The 22,795-nt window shown below is 60.9% G+C and overlaps 1 protein-coding gene across 1 annotated transcript; it reads left to right on the top strand.

Annotated features, from left to right (window-relative positions):
- Positions 1-10,242: 10,242 nt before the first annotated feature.
- Positions 10,243-16,034, top strand: PGF (placental growth factor). The gene is made up of 7 exons (XM_068399628.1): positions 10,243-10,308; positions 10,481-10,520; positions 11,229-11,425; positions 12,855-12,931; positions 14,689-14,718; positions 14,809-14,871; positions 15,638-16,034. The coding sequence occupies exons 1-7, from the start codon at positions 10,243-10,245 to the stop codon at positions 15,657-15,659; spliced, it is 495 nt and encodes a 164-aa protein (XP_068255729.1). The 3' UTR covers positions 15,660-16,034.
- Positions 16,035-22,795: the final 6,761 nt, after the last annotated feature.

Raw genomic sequence — 22,795 nt, 5'->3', positions numbered from 1 at the left:
CTTCCGCCGTCCCGCTTCCCCATTGGCGGAAGCTGCCAAAGCGCTCCCTCCGCCCAGCGGCCGAGCAGCCAATGAGAAGTGCGACTGGCGGGTGGGCGGGGGCTCGGGCTCTCTCGTAACTCGGGAGACGGGCAGTGACCCCTGACCCCGCTTGCCGCGCCGGACACCGCCCGCCGCGCGGGGTCTTGTGGGACGGCGGTGGGCCGTGCCCCGAGGGAAGGGTCGCGGAGGGGCGGTGGCGGCGGCCGGGCCTCGGTGCCGGCGTCTGGTGGGGGTGCGGAGGTGTTGGAGCCGGGCGGGCGGGAGGCAGGCAGAGGCAGCCTCTCCGGGGCGGTGCTCCTGAGGTGGGCACCGGGCCCGGCGTGGCCCTTCCCGGCGCAGCTCGGGCGGTGCGCGCTGGCCGCTCCCTCGAGCCGGCGCGGAGGGAGCAGCGAGGTTCTCTCCGCCTGGGGAGGCGCCCGGCCCGCACGCCGTCGTTGACGCCTCTGCCCAGGGGAATGGTGCGGGCCGGCGTCAGGGAGGGCCTGCGGGAGGGACGCGGCGTCTGTACCGCAGGGCGGGCGGGAGGGAGCTGGGTCTGGGCCGAGCAGCAGGGAGAGCCCATGTGCAGGGATTTACTTTGGACCGTGTGGTTGTTCTAGACGCAAAGAGCCAAAGCAAATGGGGTGGGAAAGGCGCAGTTCCTGGCAGTCCAATTGTTCTGGCTGGCAGAGCCAGAACCGGCCCTGGATAAGGCAGGAATGCAGCTCCTTTGTGTCTAGTTCCTGGAGCTCTGTGTCCAGGAGGCAGGCAGGAGCCGCGCTGTGACTCTCATGGCGGCACTGCTTTACGCCGTGACTCTGCTCTGTGTCCTGTTGTTTTAGATTAGGAAATCAAAGCAAACTGATTTATGCTGGAAGCTTTCAGCGAGTGCTTCCTGCAGGGGCCTGTAGGGCCTTGGGTGCTCATCGCATCCTTTTTGCACTTGTCTGATTCTTTAGGACTCACCCTACAGCCAGCTGACATCCAGGAGCTGTTGGGTCCCCAGCAAGGTACCAACAGTTGGTGCACTGGAGCTGGAGGACATATTGCAGGTGATTTGTCACCCAACACCTGGGCTGGGCTGAGAGTCCTTCCCCACCTCTCTCTTCCTGCTGCTTCCCCAAGTGCCTGCATGTGCCTGGAAGCCAGAGTGCCTGCCAGCCTGGGGAAGGAAGCTCACTGCATCCCTCGAACACCGGGTGAAAGGCCACATATCTGGGTTTGCCTGGATGTGCTTGGGGGGTACTGCTGCCCTGGCTGGAAGTCAGAGTTTCCCTCCTCGATGAGCTTGTCTCATCCGTTGCCCCTGGTGAGAGTCAGTAGAGGGTGATAGGGTTTGCCCTGCTGTTGGCTCGGCTGTGCTGGGCCCTGCTGTGCTGACCAGGCACGTCCTTGTTCCCTGCTGCCTTCTCTCCCCCTTCTCCCCAGCTTTAGGGGTCTGTTTTCTTCCATCTTGGGTAAGTTGGAGGCTCCCTGCAGCAACGCCCACCTGGCTTCACATTTGTGCAGGGTAATGCCGTTCCACCTTTTGCCCCTCCACGCAGCGATGTTGCAGGGGAGGGCTGCCCGCGCTCATCGGCTGCGTGCCTCTGCCGCTGCCACACGTTGCTGTGCACAGGCTGCCGTGTCGTGCAGAGACCGCTCCCACACGTGCACCCTGGAACTGGGGAATGCAGTGAATTGGCCAAAAAAGTCATTGCTTCGGAGCTTTCCTTTGTTTGTTTACTTATGTCACTAGTAAACAGAGCAGCTCTTGGAGATTAGGCAGGAGGGAGAAGAGGAAGGGAAACCGGACTCTGAGGTTATGACCTCCTTGTGGATGCTGGGCTGTTTACATTCCCTGCTCTGGTCCCAGTAACTATTCCAGGGCAGTTTCTTCTCAGTGCCTTGCCAGGCTGCAGAGGTTTTTCCCAGCTTGCGCTGTTCCTGCCCTGTTCCCTGTGGCACTTTCCACCAGGCATGGCTGCCACAGCAGGCCAAGGACAGCCAGCAGTCCAGTGTCCCTTGAGGGGCAGCATCCTGCGCTTGGTCTGCTGCCTCGTGTTTCATGAATGAAAGCCTCTGAATGGGGATTTCAGGAGCTATTAGCCCCGTGAAGCTGAGCTGAGCTGAGCCAGAACCTGTGGCTCTCTGCAGAGCTGAAAGGCAAACCCCGGGCTCTGGCTGCTCAGAGGGACCGTGGCTACGAGACATCTGGTCGTCATTAGCTGCCGCCGGGACCCAGTGAGTTAGGCAAGGAGTGCCCAGGGGGACTGAAAAGGAGGGAGTGGGGAAGAGGAGTGGCAGCGAGGGCAGTGCGGGCAGTGCAAGGAGCATGGGGCAAGAGGGGAAGGCAGCTGGAAAGATGCATGTTGGTGTCCTCGTGTACTCGGCTAAAATCTCGCTGCCTTGCAGGCTGCACTGGCAGAAGCAACGTGGTGGGGGGGGTGTGTGTGCGTCCCTGGGCAGCTGGAAGGAGGCTCACCTGGTGATTCACAGCTGCTGGGCATTATGGAGTGGGACCCTCCTGCCATGGCCACAGGCAGCTGCCTCTTGCACAGCAGACCCTCCTTCCCTTCCCAGGTGTATCCAGGTCCCCTGGGGCAAAGTTGGCCACTGCAGCTTCCCAGCTGGTGTGTGAGCAAGCAAGGAGGCTGACAGGACTGCAGACGGTGCTGGTGCTGTGGGCAAAAGAGCTGAGCAGGAGATGAGCTGGCCGGCTGACCAAGGCAGCACGTGTTCTGGGCCTGCAGAGGAGCTGAAATCTGGCTCCTCTCAGAGAGCTGCCAGCCTGCCCAAGACGGTTGCTGCTCTGTACTGTCAGGGATGGCTGCTGGAAACGCTGCTTCCCCTCCACCCAGTGAATTCTGCATCCCGGGGGCTGAATGCCATCCCCCAAGTGCTCGTGTAAGGGAGGAGAAGGCAGGACGGAGGCTGGGTAGAGCCCGGGAACATCGTGTGCTGGGAGGCTGTTTGGATTAGACACTCTCAGCAGATAAGTGGGCTGGATGAAATGCCAGGGAGGGGAATCAGAGTTTGCTGAACTCTAGTAATTGGACTCGTCTGCAACACCCGGGTAACCAAAGTGAGCGACTCATGCTCGGCGCAGGCTAAGGGAAGGAGCCAGCAGGCGAGAGCCAGCAGAGCCACGGCCCAGCAGGAACAGCAGGGCAGGCTGTAAGCGCAGCATGGACTGTGAAGACTGGGTAGGTGACATGGGAAGAAGCAGCGTAGGGTCATCGCTGGGTGCCTAAGCCACTCGCTGAGCATGAGTGACTGAGTTAAGGATGGCATGGTGCAGGGGAGTGGGGGGAACACGAAGCGTGGTCTAAGGAGACAGAGGCACCAAAGGTATTGTTGGTTTGACATGATTGCTCTTGGGAAGGTCCATGGTCAAAGGCCTGAGACAAAGATGGAGGGGACGACTCAAGCCCAAAGCTCTTACAGCCACAACTGTGGAGGCAGAGCGGTAAGGAGGAAGGAGTGAATCTGCTGAAGGGATGAGGGCACCCAAACCAGTGCTTTTTGTGTGCTACAGAGGAGAAAGGAGGTCACTTAGTAAGTGAAGGGGATGGAAATGATGGGCTGAACCGAGTGCTGAATGCACGTTTAAAACTCGAGCTTCCAAGGAATGAAGGCAAAAAACCCAAACAAACAGCCGGTGATCAAAAGCAGGTACGTGAATAGCTGGAAAGCTCAGCTCTGTGGGTCTGGCAGTGCACGCACACGTTGCCTGAGTCATCGTCAGTTTTAGCATGCTTGAAATTCGTGGTTGACGCTGCAGGTACCAGGGCACGTGTTCTGCTCGTCTTCGTGGATGACCCTGGTAACAACTGTCTCCTAAACTGGTCATCCTCAGGAAAGTGTGGCTGCTGTAACCGCCTGAGCGGCCAAGGAGAAACAGGCAGGGCTTGCTGAGGGGAGTAACAGGATGGGTTCAGCACCTCAGGTTAGTGAAGGATTTGCTGCAGCTCCTTACTCGGCAGCCCACGTGTACGTGCGCCTGGAAAACGGCTGCTGGCTCATCCTCACGTCAGCGCAGCACCTGCGGGCAGGCTGAGCCCGTAGCCAGACCCTTGCAGTACCGATGCAGTCTGCGATCCCTATGGGAAACGAGGAGGCGGTTCTGAATCCGGCCCAGGGATCGTCTCTCCTGCCAGCAAGTGCGCCATTTGCGCCCCCCTCCTTTTTAGAGCTTTAAAAATAGAGAGCGAGGCTGGGAAGCGGGAGGGTTTTTCTAGGGCTTGTTGTTGAAGCAGCCCAGCCTGGGATGCCCCTCACCCTTCCCGGCCCCCGGGAGAGGCAGGGGAAGCTGGTGTGCAAATACCTCCCCTGGATGCAGAGCCTCACTCGTCGGCTCGTTCATCTGTGGCAGTTCCCCAGCTCTGCTCTCGGGATGCAGGCAGCTGGAGGCAGCCGGTTCAAAGGCCGGGCTGGTCAGGAAGAGGCGAGGGAAGTGTGGGAAGTCACCGCGTGTCATGTAGGAAAACAAGCCCCGGCGAGGGTCCAGGGAGCGCAGTGCGAGGCTGGGCGGGAGGTCCTGGCCCCAGCATTGCTAATGCTGTGGCAGGCCTTCATACCCGGGAAAGGCGTTGGCTTTGCTCGGTGCCATCAGAGGCACAAGCAGCTCAGGAATCTCGGTGGCACTGCGCAGGTGATGGCCGCAGCCCTGTCCCTGCTAGGAGGGTGCATGGCAGGCTGGCTGGGCCAGGCAGGAGGCGATGCCGGTGGCCCATCCCTCCAGGCTGGCTTCGGAGATGCCCCCGAGCAAACCTGGCGCGGCTGCAGGAAGCCAGGCCCTCGGGGTGAGACAAAGCGTGGCCCGGCCGCTTTGTGGTCACCAAGGGGTCCGTGACACCAGCAGTCTGGGCTGCTTCCTGGTCACCGGCCAGCTCCCCGCCTGGGCTCGCTTCACTCATTGTCTGCTGTGGGTGATGGCAGCTATTCAGCAGCTGCCAGCTTTTAGGGAAAGGGAGAGATGAGCCACTCCCCCGCCCACGTTCTGGGAAAGCCTCCGGGACAAAGCCCTGCCGATGCACACGTTCACTCCCCAACGGGCAGAGCTGTAGAGCCTGTGTCCCCCCTCCACCCGCATCCCATGTCCCCCCGCCTTGTCAGCAGGCGCGATGCCGGGGAGCAGAGCTTGGAAGCAGCCCAGGCTGCTGCCCTAGCCCGCACAATAGCGGAGCCTGCTGCTCCCCAGCTCCTCGCCTGTTTGCCTTCCAGAGCCAGGCAGAGTCTCGCCATCACTATTATTTTGCTTTGTGTCAATATTATGACAGCTAAAAGCAGGAGAACTGCATCCACATGATAAGCAGCCAGAAGCTCTGGGCTGGGTGTGGATCGAGTTTGAGTTTGGCAGGGGAGACGAGGGTCTGGCAGCCCCTGCCCACCGGCTGGCTGGGCCGGGAGAGCGGGGAGGCGAGGGGTGGTGGGCGATTCATGCCTGTGCACCTCTCCTCTCCCGCTGCCCTTTTCCCAGGGGAGATAAAACATGATAGATGTACAGAATATGCTTGGTTCTCTGGAGGAAAAGTGAGCTCTGTCTCTTTCCTGGGGAGAGGGGCTGCTCCGCTCTTGCTGGGAGAGTCCTGTCCCTCCCAGGGCTGCCGTACCCCATCCCTCCCGCCCTGTAGGGGCATGGCGTGTTTTGTCTCTGCCGGTGGTGGAGGGCCACGCAGTCTGTCCTGGTCACAGCCTGTTTGGGCTTTCCCAAGTGCAGCGCTCTGCAGCTGCCAGAGAGAAATTCCCACAGGCTTTCTGGGGTTTGCGGGCTCTGCTTCCACCCAAGGCTTCAGGAGAGGGGCTCGGGCAGAGCAGGGTGAGCCGTGCCGTGCCGTGGGTGCTGCACCTCCACTTCCTGCTCCGGACTCTCAGCACCCTGTGTGCAAGGGGCTGTTGTTTTGGCGCAGTAACCGCATGCCCTGCGGAGGCTGCTGACGTGACGCTTACCTGTAGGCACCCACGTATGCTTGGGGCTGCGGTCAGGCTCTCCGGTGCCTCGCCCTGCTCCAGGGCTGCGCTCTCCTGCAAACACCTGTGGCCTGGCCAGTCCCTGCCGCGTGGGGCTGTCTGGCCAGCCGGCCACCGAGCGCTGTGCCGGGCGGCGTGTGCTCTCTTGTCACCTCCCCACCGGGTACAGCTGACTGATGGCTGGGCTGGGAGATGGCTGGTCGTCCTTAACCCTCCTGTCCACTGTCAGCATCGCCTTGCTGCCTGCCCTCAGCTTTGGCCTGATGGGAAGGTGGCATCGTCCATGCCCCCGTGGGGGATTTATGCCGTGCTGAGGAGCAGCAGCCAGGCTTGCCGCGGATTCCCCTCACCCGATTCTCCTGCCTTTAGTGCTCTCGAGCAGCCCTGGTGCCCGTCCCGTGCCCCTCTGAAACGTGTGTCTGACCTGGGCCAGCCCCTGTGCCTGCGACCCAGGGCGAACAGACCCTGCTCTGCCCAGGCACGGGGCCGGGCCATCAGGTGCCTGTGGTTTTGGTTGTGGGTCCCTGGGGAGGCTGAACTCCCCTCCTGAGGAACCAAAACAAACAGCAGAGTTCCTGCCACGTGCGGCCGGGGCTGACTAAGGCCGGACGCTTCCGCCTGCCACGGGCAGCACCGGCTGGGGCCATGAGCCACTGCCATCGGGGTTCACGGCACGGCCCATTTCCCCCTATTGTCAGCCTCCCACTCGGCAAACACATCCCCCTGTGCACCTGGGCTGGGAGGAGGCACGGATGCCGCAGCAACCAGCCGCCAGGAGCGAGGGATGTGCCGCAGCCAGCGTCCCTCATAGTCGGAGCCACCGTGGCATGGCTCTGGGGAGCCCTTCAGTGCCCAGGTGCCCAGGCAGGTTGTTTGTGGGTTGTTTCCTTGAGGAGCAATGCTGACCATCCGGGGGTCACTGGTGCAGCCCCGCTTGCCTGCGAGGGCACTGGAGAGCCCTGTGTTTCCCGAAGAAATCGGCAGCAATCTCCTTGTAGAGAGGCCTGGGTTTCCCCGTGCAGAGAGGCTGGTGCCCGGGAAGCCCCTGCCAGAGTGTGCCCATCCCTGTTCCCACTCTCACATGCAGGTACATGCAGATCCAACCAGCCAGTCTCCAACCTGCCTTTTGCCTTCCGTCCCCACTGTGGAGACACAACCTGCAGAAGATTGAGCTGGTTTATATCAGCGTTAGCTATGAACCACGTCCTCCACGCTCACTGACAAGGGAGCTTAGGAGAGTCTCAGGGATGGGGAGAGCAATCGAACGAAACACCGAGGATGAAACATGGGCACTCTGGGATGAAGGGCGGGCGCTAGGAGCCCAGCGCCTTACGTCTTCATGCTGCTTTGACCTTGGGAGTCCCAATCCAGTGCAGGACGTAGGTAGCTGCTGGGGAGACTCTTGCCCGCTGGGCAGGAGTGGCAGCAGCAGCCCAAGGGGTGGCTGTGCCAGGCGCTGGAGCACGGGGGGTTTGGTGCTTCCCCTGGCAGAAGCCTCCAGCCCTGATCAGACCAACTCCGGTGTCCTAAATAGCAGCAGCACAAAAATAATGCCCGGAGGATTTCAGGGGTGTTCTCCAAGGGCTTTGGGGGTGATGCAGGATGTCCTGGCTGCAGTTGGCTTAAGAGCAATGCAGGGTCGAGTTTTTGTTGGGCTCTTTTCATCTGAGATGCTGAAGGTGGGATTTTGCAGGGGAGAAGATGCCCACGATGGGATTTTGATGCTCAAATGGGGCTGTTTTATGGAAAACGGGACTTAGAGGGACCTCGCCTGCGGTGAGCAGGGTGAGGTTTCATGGAGGAGAGCGGCTGCCTGTGCTGGGCTCCTTCAGTGTTCACGAGCAGCCCGGGCCCCTGCTCTTGCCCCTTACTCAGAAGGTGTAAGAGGGACGGAGGCGAGCCTGCTCCTCATCAGGGCTGTGCTGCAGCATGCTTGCAGCTGGGTGCCGGGGCTGCCCATCCCCGCTGGAGTGCCAGGGCTCACCCGAAACAGGGATGCACCATCATTCCCCACCTGCCTCCCTCCCCAGCACTGCGAGTGGGGCAGGGAGGTGGCACAGGCAGGTGGTGGCATATTGGAGGCGATGCTCTCAGCCCGCGGCCACTGCATGGGGCTCACTGTGGGGGAGGCATCTGCCCTTTAAGGAAATGTCTCTATTTGCCTTATGTCCCTGGCTGGTCCCTTGGGCTTCCTCTGTCCCTTGTTCCCGAAGTGCATAGCTCTGCTCCCCAGAGCCCAGTGGGAGGTGGTGCGAGGGACAAGCCGGTGCATTTATAGCATCGGACTCCAGCCCTGTCCTGCAGCTGGGGAAGGGTAGGCTCAGCCCCTGGGGAAGGAGCGTGGCAGAGGGAAAAGCGAGCGGCCGTGGCCCCAACCAGCTGGATGTTTCTCCCATTTGCAGGAGGATGTTGCTGGTCACAGGTTACCAGTGTCCAAATATTATTTCTCTGCTCCTGTCTCTGCTCTGTGCTGCCTAGAAAGGGGATGCTCATCCCAGGAATGTAAACTCTGCCCAAAGGCCTCTGAGGAAATAGCTTCAGACCAGGAACAGGATTGCACTCAGCAATTAAGGGCTGGTCTCCCCAGCCACACGGCTCCTGGGGGAGAGCCCTTTGCTCCAGCGCCAGAGGCTGGCCTTGTGTCTGAGAGGTGGCCCCGAGGGACCTTCCTGCAAGGACAAGCGTGAGGCCCCATGTGGTCACGGTCTTCACAATAACAGGATTCTGTCTGTCCAGTGAGTTGGCAGTAGCTGCTGCTCAGGGCGGCCTCTGGTTGGGGCTCTTGGGTGGGAGGAAACGCTCCCTTCACCCCCCATCTCAAAACCATCCCTGGGGAGATGGAGGGGGACGTCTTGGCCCAGGAGGGTCCATGGGGTGGCAGAGGGAGAGCACAGGCATACTCCAGCCATCACAGTGGGGACGTTACCTGCTTCTTGCTGCCCATCCAGGGACGAGAGCGTGAACAGGCACTGAACACCACCGTGGCAGCCCCTGGCAGCCGCTGTGCTGTGCTGCTGAGTGATGAACTGCAGCGCACCCGACCCCCGGCAGGGCTGGGATTTCTGTGTGCGTATCTCTGCAGCATCGCCCTGCTAATTTGCCGGCCCCGCTCAGCAGCTTTCTCACACGCTCAGCGGTACCAATGCCTGGAAGCTCCAGCCAGAGCCCAGCTCTTGCTGATGCCTGAGCAGCTGCCACCTGCATGGCCCGATGGGGCTGGGGACAGGCGGCTGGTGTGTCCTGCATGCCCTGGGGACAGACCCCATAGGGCTGGTGACAAGCCACTGGTGTCCTCACGCTGCAGGGACGGACCTCACACAGAAGTGGGCAGGGAAGCCCTGGAGCTGCCTCCCCACTCTCCCAGGAGGACAGAAACGTGAATCCTGGCAGGGACACAGAGCCTGTTATTTCCCTGGGACCTGCGGCCCACAGGGGATCGTGTTGCTGGCTGGCATGTCTTCCCTTCCCACCTCCCATAGCTCCGGCTTCCCTGGCCGCTGGGGCTGAAAAATAGAACAGAAAAGACCACAGAGCTCCTTTGGGTTTACCCTTGGCAGAAGGGTTTGGCTCCAGACCTGCTCCAGGGAACCACTGTGCCCCTGGAGTTCCCTCTGAAGCTGGAGGGACCCCCCCATGGCGGACAGGACCGGGATGCTGTCCCTGGGACTGAGAGCGCTGGAAATCCCCTGCCAGGGCTCTGATGGCAGGGGCTGGCTGGGCAGGCACGGGGCAGCTTGGGGGGAACGGGGTGGGTGGACGGGCACGGGGTGTCTGGGTAGGGACGGGGCGACAGCAGGGGAACGGGGTGGATGGATGGGAAAGGGGCTGCTGGGTGGCCAGACGGGCACAGGGCAGTGCACACTGACCCTGGGAGAGGTGGACAGGACCCGGGAGAGCCCAGCAAGCTGAGGAGCCCCGACACAGCCCTGGTGCTTCCCACCCCCCCGGCACGGACCGGTCCCTAGAAACCCCGGGGCAGCCCCATGGGGAAACGGCCGGTGCCGGCGCGGGGGGCTCCGGGGGCACCGTCTGTCCCCGCGGCCGCCGGCGCCGGGCACCTGCTCCCGCCCCGCCCCGCCCCGCGGCGGGGCCGGGGCGGGCAGGGGCGGGGCGGGGCGGCGGCGGTGAAATACGGCGGCGGAGCGGGATGCGCTCCCATGGCCCGGCGGCGGCGGAGGCGGCACGGCGGTGCCGGTGGCCCGGCGGCAGGGCGGCATGCCGGGGGCGGCGGGGCGGTAGCGGCGGCACTGAGTCGGTGCCGGAGCGGCCATGCGGCTGCTCGGTGCCTTCCTGCGGCTGCTGGTGGCCGGGGCGCTGGGGGCGCCGCCTGCCCCGGTGAGAGCCGGCGGGCGGGAGGGGGGTCGGAGCGGGGGCAGCCGGGCCCCGCCGGTGCCGCTGCCCGGGGTGGCGGTGGCCGCCGGGGCAGCTCCTCCCTGCGCTGAGTGGGGGGGACGGTGGCGGGTCCCCCGTGTCGCTCCTGCCAGCGCCCGCTTTTCCCTCCCTGCAGGCCCCGGAGGCGCGGGGGACCGTCAGCGCGGAGCCGCCCGGTGAGTTGGTAGCGGGCGGCCGCTGGTGCCCCGGCTGGGAGGGGGCGGCAGCCCGGGAAGGGCTGCGCGCAGGACCGGAGTGGGGCTCGGTATCCCCCGGGGCTGTTGTCCCCCCGGAGCCCCGCGGCGATGCGCGGAGGGCAGCGGGGAGCTGTGCCGGGCTCGGAGCAGCCTGTCCCCCCCAGCTCGCCCCGGGCGCTTGCGGCACCGGTCACCGCTGCGGGCCGGAGTGGAGCGCAGCCCTGCCCGGGGCTTGTACCTCAGCCAGTGCCGGGGCGCGGGGTCCCGCGCAGGAACGCTCCGCTTCGGCTCCGCTCTGTTCTCCCCGCTGGGAAAGCCGAGGGGACGGTTGTCTGCCGCGCTGCGGGGCTGGGCTGGGCTTCCGCGCCCGCGGCGGGAGGGCAGGGAAGGCGGGGGGGCCCCGCCGCGGCGGGGTGCGGGGGGCAGCGGGGTGCCTGAAAAGGGGGCGACGGAGCTGGTGGGCAGGTGGAGAAAGAGTCCATCGGGGTGGATGCGGCGGCTGTGTGAGCCCCCGCACCAGTGCGGTGATGGACTTACCGGGGGCACAAGGGGGTCCTCTGCGTCCCTGTGCCCCGGGGATGGACGCAGGACCCCACCGCGGCTGCTGCACTTGCCCCGGCGGGGGGTCGGCTGCGCTCAGCCTCTCCGGGGTGCCTCCTGATAGCCCCCCACCCCGGTCTCTTGCAGTCCTGACCTTTCGGGAGATCTGGAATCGTAGTTTCTGCCGTCCTCTGGAGCAGCTGGTGGACGTCATTACCGAGTTCCCCAACGAGGTGGAGTACATTTTCAGACCCTCCTGCATCTCCCTGCAGCGCTGCGGAGGCTGCTGTGGGGACGAGGGTCTCCGCTGCGTCCCCGTGGAGACAAGCACGGTCACCATGCAGGTAAGCACTGCTGCTGTGGGGCCATGGCTGTGCCGGGGAGGTGGTGGGCTACTCGCCAAGCACCGGGAGGGTGAACTTGCAGCTTCACATCCTCCAGACATCGTAGCAGCATGGATAACAGGGGAGGGGGCTTACAATCGCTGAAATGCGTGCCAAACCAGGAGGGTCCCTCTGCCTGCTCTTTGGGCTTGTCCCTGAGGCCAGATGACACCCTTGGTGGTACTCCCTGCTTCCCTGCCCTCTCCTCTCTGAGTGGTCCATCGTGCTGACTGCCGTCACCTTTCCAGACCTTCCCTGCGCTGCAGCAGCACTGGGGGTGTCCCAGTTGCCCGTGACTCTGCCTGCAGGGGCAGAGCAGGCGCTGCCCCCAAATCGCAGGGAGAAGCAATGCTCCTGTGTGTCAGGAGATGCTGGTGGTGGTGCTGACAGCGAGTATGCGCTGAGGATGTGGTCAGCGTGAAGGGCTGCACCAGCCGTGTTTCCAGTCCCCGCTGTGGGAACTGTGCAGACAAGCTGCTGGTCGGCTCCTCCCTGTACACCAGGCAGCTGTGGTGCTCACACTGCAGCCCTTGCGCTGCGCTGCTGGAGATCAACCCGGTGCTGCTGCAGGGAGCAGCGAAAAGCTCTGCCTTGCTATGGGTGACGGACTAGAGAATGCCTGCAATAAATCACCAGTGATTTTGGTCCCTTGGGAATTGAAAGCACGTTGGAAAGCAGGGTGGGAGTCTCCAAAAAATCTTGACTGAGGTGAAGCAAGAGCCTGACATGAACAGGAGGCAACTCCCCAAGCACAGGCCTCCCTCCTGTGGGGCATCCCGCTGCTGTGTGCAGGGTGACAATGCCAGGCGCTTCTGTGGGGGCTAGTGTGGATCACACCAATGGTGAACATACCCTGTGAAGCCCCTGAATGTCCAACTTGAACTCCGGACTGGGCTGTGGACTGACACGTGACAGGGCAAGTCCTTCACCCCTGGGTTAGGGAGGCATCGTGGTACTGACTCCAAGCTCGGTGCTGTGGGAAAAGGGGCCAGGAGGAGGCAGCAGCAATGGCAATGGTCTGGAAAACATGACGAGGGGGATACTTCAATCAGAGAAGGGAGTTGTGCAAAGTGGTTAAATATGTGAAAGCTCCCCTCAAAGGCAGAGACAGAAAAATCTCCTCGAAGGCTGGGAAATCCCAAGACCATGGGACTTAAATTGCAGCCCTGAAGACACGGGGCAGCACTAGCGGAGCCTCCTGAGCTGCTGGGGCGGCCGGGCCTGGCCGGCACAGTCTGTGTGCAGAGGTGGAGGCTCCGCTGCTGGAGGTCCTGAGGAACAAGTTCAACACGCGTCTCCCCGAGAGGCTGGGGTTGAGAGGCAGTGCCGTGGGAGCCCTTCCAGCCCCCTCCTGCCGCTGGCTGGGAGGTAACCTTTGCTCCTCTTTCAGCTCCTGAAGATAAAGCCAAATGGGGAGGCACCCTACGTGGAGATGACGTTCACCGAGCACAAGCAGTGCGAGTGCAGGTAGGGACCCCTGGGCTTGTTTTGCACCCCTGTGCCCCTCCAGCAAGAGCGACCCTGCCACCTCACCCTACGTGTGGGACAAGGATGCCCTGGGGGCACCCCGGCTCTGCTGGGACACCCCCACTGTCTCCGTGCTGGGGTTTGCCAGTGCTCATGGCCCTTGCTCAGCTGCAGGCTGCACCGTGCCCCTGCAGGCTGCTCCCCGCAGCCGAGGGGGTGCGTAGCGTTGTGCGGCCAGCTCAGGCACCATGCGCTGCCTGCAGGGCTGGAGCTGCTGCAACACCCCGGCTCAGGGAGCAGGGATGTCTGTGCCCCCCATCCCTGCGGCTGCCTTGGCATGCCTGGCGTGTGCTCCTCTGCCTGTGGTCACGGAGCAAGGCTGGTGGCTCTGAGGCAGGTGTTGGGTGTTGGGCAGCATACCCAAGGTGGTGGTTCAGCAGGGAGCTCCATGGCTTGGCATACCTGGGCGTGATTGTAGCCCAAAGAGGAAGCTGAAGGGCTGGGCCTCGGGCCTCCATTTCAGGGAGGCTGCCCCATGAGGGCTGGGGAGCAGGGGCTACATCCAAGCTTAAAATGTGCAGCCCCAACCTGGCATGGGTATGCAGCGCTGGCCCGGGATGGATGCACAGCACCAACCTGCCACAGACTCGGGGCACATAGTTAACCCCTTGGGGTGCTCTCTGTGTCCCAGAAACGATGAGATCTTGTGCAGGACGGGGTCTCTGCCTGGGGGCTGCAGCGCTGTGGGAGCAGGGAGCGGTTCTGGTGCTGCCCGCAGCTGGTCCCCGCCCCAGAGCCTCCAGCACCGCCTGCATGGGGTCCTGGTGTCCACTCTCCATTGTGACCCCAGCGTGATTTAGTATTGCGAAAACTGGGGACTGAGCATCCTGCTGGGCAGTTGTTAGTCGTGATCCTTGCCTGGAAGAAGAGCCTGAGGATCCCTGGGTCGGTTTTCCCCTGCAGTTGTAAGAACGGCTGTGCTGGAGCAGACCCAAGGCCCGTCCAGCTCCACGCTGTCTCTGAAGCGTCTGTTGGTGGATGCAGAAGAGAGGGAGTGGGAAGAAGCACATGTGTTACTTCCTCCACTCTGCTTCCAGCTATTTTCCATGCAGGGAATTTCCTGAGTCTGTTGTGGTTTTCCTACCTGGGGTAACTCCCAGGGGATCTCCTACGAGTATGTGTGCAGGCTGCCTTTGAATCTGTGTAAACTTCTTGCTTCTGCAGCACCTTTCGGCTTCTCCCTAAGCCTCCTTCCACACCTTTACGTTGCTCCCCTTTGAAGTTTAGTGTAGGTGTGGTGGGTGTCCTGGCCTTGGCTCCTATTGGGGATGCTTAAGCCAGGTAAGTCATAGCTGTTGTATAAGAACTACTACTGAGACTTTGCACTAAATCCCATGTGTTACTCGGGACGTTGCATCTTGTTTAACCAGCTGAGCTGTGAAAGCTGTCACTGAGAGCAGCTGAAACTGAACCTGCACTTCCTGGCCTCATGGGCAAAATGTCACATCACTGGGGGAGTCACCAAAGCTGACCATCCCCTGCCCCTTTGAAGTCTCTGCCTTCTCTCTGCCTACTGCAGTCAGCTCCTGGATGAGGAGGTGATGATGTGGAGAGAAGTCACATTGGGTTGGTTTTAAGCATGAATGGTAACAGGTAGATTGTGCTGTGCACTGGGGCATCTATAAACCACCTCCAGCAGCTCAACAGACAGCATTGCCCGAGTAACCACTTCACTCTGTCCTTTTCCCACCCCACAGGCCCCGGCAGGACCTGATGAGGTTGGGAAGGTAAGTGACATCAGGGGTGGTGTTACCAGCTGGAGTTGTGGGTCTCATCTCCCACACATCAGCCTTTCTCGTGGTACTTTCCTTTCGAAGGAGGAGGTCCAAGGGCCGAGGTAAGAGAAGACAAGACAAGAAGAGACGTAAAGACTGTGAACTGTAAGTGAGCAGGGGCAAGTGTGGGTGGTGTCTTCTTGGCTTATCTCTTTGGGATGAGCAGCTTCGTTAAGCCTTTAGGCTGTTTAGACTGACACTGTGAGCAGTGAGGGCTTTGTGCAGAGCAGACATGGGAGAAAGGAGACAGAGGGGCCAGTGGGTGGCTGTGGGCAAATGAGCCTTTTACTGAAGGCTCAATAGCTGCCCGGTATGCTGAGTCTCCAGGCTCAGCTGCTCAAAGCTGGCCAGTCCCACTGAGGGTGGGGATGGATGGGCTGGGTGACTGGCTGGTGTGTAGCTCTGTCACCATCACAGACCACGCTGGGTTTCCTGGATCCGTGAATTTCCAGTTTCAGCCTCATCTTGCTGCCAGCTGTGTCCTTCCTGCAGTCCTTGGCTAGTCGTTGTTTGGGTTATTCTACCCTTTCTCTCCTCACATTTAGCTGACTGTCTCAAACCACTTGCTGTAACAGCATGGGCTGGGCTCTCACTGCAGATGCCTTTGGGGTATGGTGCCTGTGGCTGGCCCTTTCACGTTGTATTTCCCCGTTTTGTCTGAAGCTTGCTGCTCGGGGCTCAGCCAGCACTTACAGCCCCATCACCCTCGCTCCTCCCCGTGCAGAGGCTGCCTGTGGTCCCCACCCCACACTTTGGTGCTGGAGAGGCCAGGCACAGGAAGGGGGGACCCGAGGCAGAGTAGGTGAGCCTGGAGGTCCTGGTGTCCCCCCCATCCCGGCAGCACTCACCCCGTGCTGTGCTCTCTTTGCAGGTGTGGCACGCCGCGCAGGTAGCCTCCGTTCTGCCCCCGGCCTCACTCCTGCTGCCTGGGTTTGATCCGGCTGTGCTTCCCCCCAGCGCGGGGGACTTGTGGAGCCGTGCCACTCCAAGCAGTGGTGGGAAGCAGGACTCCGGCAGGGAAGAGCTGGCTGAACTCTTGCTTGGCCCTGGTGGGAGCGCAGCCTGGGACCAAGGACTCCCTTGCCCCATGTGCACCGTCAGCAGCAGGACAAAAGGACCCATGACAAGGCCTGGGGCTGAAGATGAGGAGCTCAAGCAGCGTGTTGGTGTTTGAGGGTATCCTGGGGGCAACAAGGAGCAGAGCTGATGGACATGCTGCTGGGGCAGCATTATGTGGGGGGGCGAGCAGAGACGGCTCAGAGGGCTGCAGCTGCAAAACTGCTCTGTCCTGCCAGCGCCCTGCAGCTGGGGAGGAAGGAAACCTGGGGCAGGCAAGGCTGTGGGGCTGTGTCTGTCCCAGCCTTGGCACGGGGCAGCCCAGGAGGGTGCCAGGGAGCTTGCCTGGGAAGCCCTCCTGGTGGGGAAGGGGAGGGAATTGGGGTTGCCAGGGCTCCTCATGTGCTCACAGCCACATCCCAGCCTTGCACTGCTCAATAAAACCTGGTGGTCAGATGCAGGAGCTGGCAGTGCGAGCGCTCCTGTCTGCTTTCCAGCAGCTGCAGGCAGGGCTTTTCCCCATGGGCGCCCACCCAGGATGGAGGAGGGCCATCCCATGGTGGCACAGGGCTTGTCCCCAGCACCGACTTCTGCAGCACCCAAGGGGCTGCCCTTGGTGTGATGCTGGAGATGGGCAACCAGCAGGTCAGGACCAAGCTGCTCCCCAGGCTGGGGGCTACCCATGTGCTGGAGCTCAGGTGGGTACTGGGAGACCCTGGGGGGAACTGCTTTTCTCCTCCACACCATGGTGTGGGGCTGGTACCTCTCCCTATTCACCATCCCCATCCCGTTCTCACCCCAGTCCCAATGTAGGGCTCAATGTCCTGTGGCTTTCCTTCTCCCTGGCTGGGCTGATGCAAGGTTAGGGCGGGGGGGCAGGCTGCCCATGGGCCCTCCCACCCAAGAAACACCCCACCAAGGCTCATTCACCTGGCATGGGGGCAGGCTGGCCTAGGGGCCCTGTCTCTTACTGGGAACACGCTGGGGTGTGTAGGGGGCTGGTGGTCCTCATCGAGGTGGCTGTGGGTGCTGCTGTTTCCTGCTGTCCCCACTCAGCCAGGTCCATGCCCAGATCCAGGGGGGCAGCCCCAGCCCTCGTTTCTGTGTGCCTTAAGCAGCGCCCATGGGGCTTTTCCTCTCCCCTTTCCTGCCCCCACTGCAGGGGGGCTGGGGCTGGCTGCCAAATGGATCTCATGCTGCTCTGTGCAAGCCGTACCCTGGAGCAGTGCACACAGCTGGAAACCCAAAGGGTGAGTTGGGCACCAGCATGCTCGTGGGGCACCCCTGGCATGGGGTTAAATCAAAATCAAGGGTTATTTTTGAAAGCTTCAAGCAAAAGGCTGGAGGGCAAGATGTGCAAAGGCTTCAATGTTACCATCGAATGAGCTGACCTGTGGTTTATCCTGCACAGAGGAACAAGAGTGGAGCCTAATGTAGCAGGTGTTGGGGTCCAAGGCAGCTCCTCCCCACATCTGACATGGCAGCCTGTAGCCTGAGGCAGACTCCCTCAGAGTGGTGCTGCCTGGGGCTGGCACAAGGACATGGGGACAGGGCAGGTCCTGTGGCAGTGGTACCTCGCCAGGGAAAGCCAACGGTGGGTGTTGAGGCAATGGGAACCTCCATGCTGCCACCATGTAGCATGGCATGGACTGGGTGAGTTGCACCCATGCAGCTGGGTGTATCCTCCAGGAGCTCACTGGATCCCGTTTGGACCCCATTTCTGCTTCTGGTATCCACACTGTCCTGGTGCACAGCTTACATGGGCTTTGCCTCAACAACAGCCCATGAAGCTCCTCCTTGGCTGCCTCATGTATGAGGGGGACTCGCTGGTCCCCTTCCCACACCCCTCAGGGCCTGCATGGGCCATGTGACACCCTAGCTCCAGTGGCCTGTCCTGGGCATGCAGGCTGTCCCCAGGCCCACCTGCCCCTTCAGCGTGGCTGGTTGCGCTTTGAGGCTAAGGAGAACTGTGTGCAGTGCTCGAGGGATGTACGTGATGGTTTCTGTATTGTTTTTAACAGTAAAAGTTTCACTGTGGTAGTATTAAGCCTTTAAAAAGGAAGTTACATAAACCCAAGGATGTTAATTAATAAAAATAAGTTTGTCAAGAGTGGTGATTAGGGTTAAAAAAAATTCAAACTCCTGCCCAGCAGCTTTTCCGAACCGTTCCTGGTGTCTGTTGTTACCTCTTTGGCTGCTGCTCTGAGAGTTTCCAGGCAGCTCTGCCCCAAGCCTTGCACGGCTACCCTGTGTCTCTTCTCCCCCTGCGTGGCCCCAGCGCCCCCTCACTGCTCCTCCCGTGGCAGAGTGGACAGCAAGGACACGGGTGCCTGGGAGGGATGTGTGGCTGTCCCACTGCGGCAGCCACCCGAGGAACAGCTGGGGCAGGGCAGGAGCAGGGGAAGCCACCACCAGCGCGGGAGGTTTGGGAGCTGCATCTCCAGGTGTCGGGTCTTCCTCTGGCTCCTGGGGGTGTTTCACTGAGGCGCCACTGGCAAGGGAAGCCCAATAAGCCCTAGCAGCTCCCTGACACTCCCGGGGCTGCCGCAGGCATCATGCACCCAGGGGAGGACTGGCTCCCTTGCCTGTCACTGCATGTTCCTGCCAGAGGGAGAGTCCTGGGACCCTCCTCATCCCAGGGTGGCAGGGACTTTCAGCAGGCCATCACCCCCAACAGTGATGTAAGGGTCAGGGTGGGAGCCTAGTGCCCTGAAGGGTAGGGCAGGACCTCTGGGCTCGCAGCCACCACCCTTGCTCCTTCCAAAGGGCTCCAGCTACCATCTGCCTGTCCCTGGTTTGTGTTGCTGCCAGTTGTGCCTTTTTTGGAGGCTTACACCAGTAGCTCCTGTCAGCCCTCCCTGGCCGCAGCGGATGTGTCCCCTGAGCACCCTGACAAGGTCGGCTACATCTACAGACCCCCAAGTGCTTCAGAGCGGGGCTATAGGAGGGGATCGGTTCCCTTGTAAAGGGACCAGGACAGACCCCAGCCCCAAAGCCAGCAGGGAGCAGAATAACCCCATGCTGGTCCTCCACGGACAGGCAGCAAATGTGCCCCAGCCCCAGTGCTCCCAAATCCCCCATCCTTCCCCTGCCTGTGTACCCCTTGCAGACAGACAGCTGTCTCACGGGAGGAGCACACCCCTGGGTTAACAGCATCCCTGGGCTCCCTGTGTCTTCCAGCCTTACACAGCAAACGTTTGTTTAGCAAGGCTTTAGGAGCCAGAGCTGCAGCAAGGTGGTTTAGAAGGAGTTATAGGGGAGACAAAACATAAACTGGCCTCCAGGCTGCACTGGGAACAAAACATCACATATTTTTTTGGGAAGTACCTGAAAAGGCAATGTGGAGATCAGCCCAGAGATGTAGCATTGTAGCTGAGGAGGCCCTGACATTAAAGCTTTGCTGGTAACCTCCAGCCTCTCCCGGATCCCAGGACGCCAGCAGAGCGCTGCCTCCCAGCAGCTTTCCCCTGCACACGCCAGCGCAGGTCTCTCGCGTGTCTCTGTGCAAAGGTGCACTGAGGTCCCAACCTCTCGCTTGTGACTTGTAAGATTTTGCATCCTCACAAAGTTGGGCATAATCTTTCTGCTTGTTGCAGCCAGCAATGTTTGCAGCCTCAGTGTGTTTTAAGCTTTTGCCAGCTCTCATGCATCTATTTTAGGCTGTGAGAAAAAGGGCAGCTCACACTCCCCTCCCTGTTATTTGTCGGTGCTGGTCTTGCTTTGGAAGGTCCCACTTCCTGACAAGGGCCACAAGCTCTTCAGCAGGTTAATCTAAAAATAATCCTTGAAATTTAACATCCTCCAGGCAGCACTGACATGGGAAATTGGAAGCCCCCAGGTAAGGGCCACTGTCTCTCAGGGCTGGTACACGTCTTCTCCCCTTGCAAGGCTCTTCCTCGCAGGCCAGTCCTTGGGGCACCTCTCCTTGCTGATGCCTTCGGCTCACTCTCTTCTGCTGTGCCCCTTGTCCCCTCCCCCTTGCTGGCCCCACAGCATGACTGCTCGGGGCTGAGCAACCCCAGCACTGCCCAAACTCAGCCCCGCTCATCTCTGCAAATCTCTGCTGTGGGCCCCCAAAAGAAGGTCAAACCACCATCTTCGAGCTCCTCCCTTCCCGTCCAGAGGGACCACAGCTTTACCTGTGCGAAGCAGTAAAATGCTTTAAATACAGCCCTGATGTGGCTTTGGGTAACAGCTGGTTTATCTCTGCGAGGACTAAAGGAGGTGTTTGGCAATGAACTCACCGGAGTTTTATTCTCCTCCCGGCGACTCCTCTTCACACATCTCTCTATCACCATCACCCCGATATCCAAACCCCTCTACAGGTACCTTATGCTGGGTTTTGTAGTTTTCCTGTGCTCTCTGTCCTCTCCAGGCCCATGGAGATCTGCTGAAGTCAGGCAGGTGAGTCGTGCTGGCAGAGTCCCTGCTCTCACCCTGGGCCCGGCTTCACTTCTTGCCTGCTCAGACTTTGCCCTTGAAGGAGGAGGCCCCTGGGGTCTGGTGGGAATTAAAAGGCCCTAGAGACTGGGGGGTATAAACAGGCTGGGCAGAAAAAATTGGTCTCTGTTAAGTAGAGATTGATGGGAAAAAAGAACCTGGAAGTGTTTTGAGAAGAAACCAAAGAATCAAGCACACGGATTGTGTTCGGGCAGCGGGTTGTCTTACAAAGTCGACCCCTTTGCATCCTACCAGACCTGCCCTCTGAGGCACGGTATCAGCCTTTCGCACCCCCAAGCAAATGGTCATTGTAAGAAAGAGAGCGTTTGGTTGTTGAATACTGAGCTGAGCTGCGGGCACGGGCTTTGCTTTTCCTGTTGTTAACAGACTGGGCTGTGCAAAAGAGCTGCCCAGGGGAGCTGAGCCAGGGGAGATCCCCTGGCATCAGTGTGAGCAGGGTACGAAGTCATGGGGCACCCTGGCCTGGTTCTGAGGTCTTCATGCTGCTCTGGGCTCAGATGCCATCTGGTCACTCTCTGGGAGAGACTGGGGCCAGCCCCACAGCATGTACCGGGGAGGCTGGGACCAGCCCCATAGCACATACCGGCTGCGGCAGGGGCTGAACGCAGAGACCATCTAGGCTGGTGTGGCTGCAATGGCACGGCACGGGGCCAGCTCCTGTCGAAGACAAACTGCCTCTTTAGAAACATTTCCTATTGCAGTGGAACATGCTCATAGGTTAGCAAGGGATGGACAAAGATGCAGGTGCCTCCCTCTTCCCAATCGATCTTAGCACAGTCTTTCTCAGGGTATCACTGGGATTTCGTTCCAGCTTTCCACCCTTTGCAGGTCCCCTGCCACCCCTCCAGAAAGAAAGTTATTTGGAGCTGGACCGACCATCCCACAGATGCAGCAAACCAACTAGCCTGAGCCATAACTGGTTGAGCACTCCTGATTCAGCAAATCTCCTTCGCTAATAACTGTGGTGATCTAGTGGGCCCTGCGGACCTGGCCTTCCAAGAAAAAGCCAGGCCAGGAGGCCAGGAACGCGTGCATCTACGTTAAGCCAAAGACTGATATTTTCCACGTACAAAGCATTTGTTAACTACCAGCTGGGATCTCGACTGCGCTGTCAGTTTGCCTCACCTTAATGCATTTGCGCTGATGTCCCCTGCTCTATATATCTGAAATCGATTTGTAAAACCAAATGGGTCTGCAAGGGTTGGTAAAAGGGCCAACCGAGAGCCCAGGGTTGGGGGGGCAACAAAACCCGCTTGCAAGATGCAAATCAGAAAGACCCGTCAGTGCCCTGGGACAGGGCCCTGCAGAAGAGGGCCCAGAAGGCCAATCATATCCTGGGCTGCATCACAAGCAGCGTGGCCAGCAGGTCAAGGGAGGGGATTCTGCCCCTCTACTCTGCTCTTGTGAGACCCCACCTGGAGTACTGCGTCCAGATCTGGGGCCCCCAATGTGAGAAGGACATGGAGCTGTTGGAGCGAGTCCAGAGGAGGCCACGAAGACCATCAGAGGGCTGGAGCACCTCTCCTATGAAGACAGGCTGAGAGAGTTGGGGCTGTTCAGCCTGAAGAAGAGAAGGCTCCAGGGAGACCTTATAGCAGCCTTCCAGTACCTGGAGGGGGCCTACAGGAAAGCGGGAGAGGGGCTTTTTACAAGGGCATGTAGTGATGGGATGAGGGGTAACGGTTTTAAACTGAAAGAGGGTAGATTTAGATTAGATATTAGGAAGAAATTCTTTAGTGTGAGGGTGGGGAGACACTGGAACAGGTTGCCCAGAGAAGCTGTGGCTGCCCCCTCCCTGGCAGTGTTTAAGGCCAGGTTGGATGGGGCTTTGAGCAGCCTGGTCTAGAGGAAAGGTGTCCCTGCCCATGGCAGGGGCGTTGGAACTAGATGATCTTTAAGGTCCTTTCCAACCCAAACCGTCCTGTGATTCTAAGAGGCAGGTCCCCCAGCAGCGTCGCCGCCGCCTGGAACGGGTCAGCAGGGAGCTGCTGGCACGGGGGCACCCTTCGAGAGGGCGGTAGAGACAAAGGCTGTTTAAAACACGGCTAATTCCGTGTCGGGGGAGGAAGGAAACAGGGCAGCGAAGGCAGGGCCTAATGAACGGGAGCTTCATTAATTAAGGACAATTAATGGTGACTAACGGTGACAGCGAAGCGAGCAGAGGTGGCGCCCACCGCGTGCTAACGGAGCGATGGGGAGCCGGCCTCGGGGCGGGGGCTGCGGCGGCAGCGGCGGGACCAGGCCGGGACCCCCGGCGGGGGGAGGGGAGGGGGGGGTGATCTCATCCGCAGCCAATCAGCGCCGCCCGCACCGCCCCAGGGGCGCGCGGCGGCGGCGGCACGCGGGCTCGGCCCCGCCTCGCCGCGTCTGGCGGCACCGGAGGGAGCTGCGGGCGGCGCCGGGCCGGTTGCGTGCCCGGGGGGGGCCGGGCCGGGCCGGGGGCCGGTGCTGGTCAGCATCCGGCCAGGGCGTGCGGCGCTCGCTGCTCCCTGTGGGCCGGCGGCGCGGGGCC

Source organism: Nyctibius grandis, chromosome 4 (assembly GCF_013368605.1).
Source record: "Nyctibius grandis isolate bNycGra1 chromosome 4, bNycGra1.pri, whole genome shotgun sequence".
In the NCBI taxonomy this organism is placed as follows: Eukaryota; Metazoa; Chordata; class Aves; order Nyctibiiformes; family Nyctibiidae; genus Nyctibius; species Nyctibius grandis.
Note: the sequence above shows the minus strand (reverse complement) of the source record. Positions and strands in the feature narration are given on the sequence as shown.